Here is a 4,213-nt window from a genome sequence, read left to right on the forward strand (position 1 = left end):
CCCTTTTAAACAATAAATGCTTTGCCCTCCTCACAATGTCCCAGGTGGAGTTTCCTCTGGAATCACGGAGCGGGGGAGAAACAGACATGACAACTAACAGCATTTTTCCCAACCCTGTGATGTGGAACCTACCAGGACACCTGGGCGTCTTGTGGGCCACGGCCGTGCCGCTGATGGGCCTTCCGTTGGGTGTGACACACCAGCAGTATCCTGTGTAACTGTGGCATTGGACCTGCAAGAAACAACACGATGGCCACCAGGAGAACTCTCCAAGAGAGATCCACTTCTGCCACTCCAGCGTGAATGGTGCTGTGAGCTGACACACCAGTTGGTAAGCTCTCCACTCCTCAGTGCCTGAGAGATGCAGCCTATGGCTCATCAGCAAATGAGGCCCAGAGAAGGCAGGAGAACTGCCCAGTGCCCAGTAGGTCAGTGACAGAAACTGATGAGCAGATGGTGTCTCTGCCACCTTCCCCTGCCACTTACAGAGTGGATGGACTTTCTCCACCCACCCCGCTCGCGCTCTCGTTGAACTCTCAATGGTCATATGACTGTTACAAAAACTACACCGAACGTAATTATGATCTGATGAATTAAAGACAGTGAAGGTAGCAGATCATGTTTTCCTTCCACAACTACGGGTTAGCACAGCACTTTAAAAATGTTTCTTCTTAATAAGGAATCATAGTATGGAAAGGTTTCAACTAACGCCTTCGAGCCAGAAAACCAGGCTAGTTTCTAGACAATCCTTGGTTAAGTTCTTGACCTTGGCTTGGCCTTGACCTGAGGCTGGCCTCAATGTTCACTCATAGAACCACAGCTGAGTAACGTGTCCTGGCTGCTCCCTTAAAATGCACTGAAACTGGAATGAAATTCTACACAACCTTACAGATCCACGTGGGTCATTCACCTGGCTGGGAAGCTGGCCACACCACGTCATCAAGCACAAAGATGAACTTCAGTGTCAGGGGCATAGACACCTGCCCCAGGTCAAGAACAAACGAATTCTCTTTCACCCTCACCTACAAAGACAACCCTTGTAACTAATTAACTTCCTTCTATAGCCCTGCCCTTGAGTACATCTCCCCATGGCCCAGGTGCAGCCCTCCTGAGCCCCAATAGGCACACCTGGCTGTAGGTGCCGTCATCATTGCACTCGGGAATGAACACCTGCTGGAACTCCTTCCGAGCTTGCTCCTGGGTGTACTTCCTCTCGGCCACACACCTGGACACATCTAAGGGAGAGAGCACAGCGAGGCAGGAGTTACGCAAGGTGAAGATGACAAGAGCAGCTCCCCAAGTCATCGGCGCATGCTGAGATGCAGGGACTATCTGGGGAAGGGCAGGTGTGTTTACAGTGTGAGCTAAGAGAGCAGGCACCATCCCTGCAGTTTGGCCCTAGGGGGCTCAGGTCCTCGCTAGCAAAGCATATGACAGACGGACTCCCTCTGGGTCCAAGGACAGTGACCCCAGCACACCAGGGCCAAATCTAGACACGCAGGGGACAGATAGGCCTCAAAACGTCAGTTAATATCAGCCTTAGAGGAAACATAACTGGGACTGAGAGACAGAGTCTGCTTGTCCTTAGGGAAGACCAATCACAGAAGGGCACCTTCCAAGGGAGTCATGGTGATGGCCTCAGACATACTGCTGCTCAGGATGGTGGTTCAGGAAGTCACCATCAACAGGCGCCACCTCCACATGAGTGATCAGAGTACATGGACAGATGGACACCCGCACTCAGCCCAGGTTAATGTGAAGATGGCCTGTGATGGAACGTGGCCTGTCTCATTTCTCTGCCTCTTGGTGCCAGAGGATTCAAACCTGGACACCAAATTCCTTCCTGCCTCTTCCAGCTTCAAATGGATAGAGGATCAAATAGTCGCAGCACTCTCCCACTCTACCCAAATGTCCACGTGTCCTGTGACAACTACTGCACTGTTCTGGTTTGATGTCATGTAGTCCGTTTCTGCTGTTTAGGAAGATCATGCCTAGGACCAACAAATTCCTACCAAGGGACAAGTCTGAAAGCATACAGTGCACAGAGGCTAGCTCGGGGGAGGGCCAAGCAGGACATTAGGTGGTCATGGTGCCTGAAGAGTCGGCTCCAACTCTGGTGAATTATTCACAAATCAGAACAGAATGAAGGCCAGCCCTTCACCCTCTTCACAGTCCACAATCTCTGCTGTGCTCTGACTCACTGTTCCAGTCACTGTGCATGCTGAGTACCTTCCACGCTCAGGGCTTCACCTACCAGCACTGCATCCATCACACAGGCTTCTAGGCTGAAAGCACAGTGCCACACCTTTCTTCCTGCTGTCTTAACCTGGACGTCCCACTGAAACCCGTCTACCATGGGCGACCTTGCTGGTATCGGAAATACTGGTGGTCCAGAGTCCAATATCACAGCAACATGCAAGCCACACTGACAGATGTTGTTGTTGTTAAGTGTCGTTGAGTTGGTTCCAACTCTTAGTGACCCTGTATAGGGTTTCCAAGGAGCCTCTGGTGACCTTGAGGCTCAAACTAACTCTGCACATCAGCCCACGGTTCCACACTAGGACTCCCCACTGACAGATGGAGGGGTAGAATCAGGAAAAGCAGAAACAAGATAATCAGTCATGCCAGATGTCAATGCCACAAGCGAGGTGGTGGCATGCAGGTGAGCCGGTGGCTCCGTCTCATTTTATCATACTTCTCCTCAACTGAGAAGTAGTGAGTATAGGACTGCCTGGGCAGAGACTACTCCCAGACTTCAGGTACAATCACGGGGACATTCACAAAGGCTCCGAGGAGCCGGGGCAGTGAAACATGTTCTCAGGAACCAGCATGTCTCCATCTGAGAAGAGTTGGATGACATCACCCGGCCTGAGAAATACAACCACAAGTATATGTTTGACTTCTTGAGACCATCCTAACATGCAGCTCCTTTGAATCCTAAGACTTGAAAAGAATGGGTTTCCCAACTTTTCTCAAGTGTTTCCAGATTCAAATTACAAGGGTCGGAATGTCAGGGAGCGCTTAAAGGAGACTTCAAAGGTTGTCCACTCTCCAAGGTCTTCCGATGGAGACTTTCTGGATGTCCAGGAGTTGAAATCTGCTGGCACAGCAAAGCGCTGGCCTGGACTCCACCATTCTGTGACCACACTGGTGCACGCTCGAGCAGGCTATACATAGTTCATGCCCTGAGAAATTCTTCGAGACCTTTGCATGGCTTGTGCTTTTCTGGACCACTAGGGCAGCCCACCGCCTTGTGCTTACAGGCCTCTGTGTTTAAGAAAAAGCCTCTTTCATCCAGCCACTGGGGCCCTGAGTCTTATTCTAAACCTTGGCCCAGCCAGCCAGCACTTAGCGACATGTGGCTTTAATGTGGCTCTGGTAAATCACAGCCTTGGAGAACTTCTGTCCTTTGACGTTTTAGTATAACCTGTGGTTAGCCTGCCTGAAAGGAAAAGTGATATGTGTTCCAGCTTGCGAGGTCTCTACTAGGGTACAGATGGAGTTATAAATTATTTCTAATATCTGAATTTATCATAAGGCCGGCCAAAAAAAGTGCGTGCGTGCTCAAACACACACACAAATTTTCCAAGCAACTTTCCAGCTTCATTCTCCGTTTTGGATTTCTCCATGTAAAGACTTCACATTTGAAACCGATCAAGTTTTTCCAACCTGTAGCTCCCTCATTTATGGAATCTAAAGTCCAAGCTTATGTCTAACGTTTTACAAATGATTCAGTCATAGAAAACAATTAGGATTTAGTAGCATGAAGCTATAGAGCCCGTGTAAGTCATGTCTTCAAAGCAAGACTGCAGTCGCTGTGTGAAACAAGATGCCAAACCAGGGTGTTCCGATGACGTGGGCCAGCTCTCTACCTTCCTTAGTCCAGACATGTGGTGGGAACTCACACATATGTAAGGGCCTTCCTATGGAGAAGAGTCTGCTAGCAGCCAATACAAAATCACCATCTTCTGAATATTTACTTTAAACCATCACATAATGAATAAAGGCACCTCTTCAACTAAATAAACTAAATGTTTCTCTTTACAGAAGTCAAAATATTAAAGATACCCTCAACTTTTCAATCACCTTCAAATGAATGTCATGGAACAAATAAAAAATCTCCCCTTGCAGTTTGTTTGTTGTTATTGTCAGGTGCCATCAAGTCGGAACCGACTCATAGCGACCCCATGCACAGCAGAACGAAACAATGTCC

General features: G+C 48.8%; 1 protein-coding gene across 1 annotated transcript in view; it reads right to left on the reverse strand.

Annotated features, from left to right (window-relative positions):
* Window positions 1–4,213, reverse strand: part of LOC102810654 (SPARC-related modular calcium-binding protein 2-like) — a 151,743-nt gene that overhangs the window by 121,712 nt on the left and 25,818 nt on the right. Inside the window, exons 4-5 of the mRNA XM_006871196.1 lie at window positions 1,129–1,235; window positions 133–232 (exon numbers count right to left, since the gene is read on the reverse strand). Coding sequence (XP_006871258.1) covers window positions 133–232; window positions 1,129–1,235 — 207 coding nt within the window. The remainder of the gene's footprint in view (window positions 1–132; window positions 233–1,128; window positions 1,236–4,213) is intronic.

The sequence above is a fragment of the Chrysochloris asiatica genome, unplaced genomic scaffold, assembly GCF_000296735.1.
Source record: "Chrysochloris asiatica unplaced genomic scaffold, ChrAsi1.0 scaffold00162, whole genome shotgun sequence".
Taxonomy (NCBI): domain Eukaryota; kingdom Metazoa; phylum Chordata; class Mammalia; order Afrosoricida; family Chrysochloridae; genus Chrysochloris; species Chrysochloris asiatica.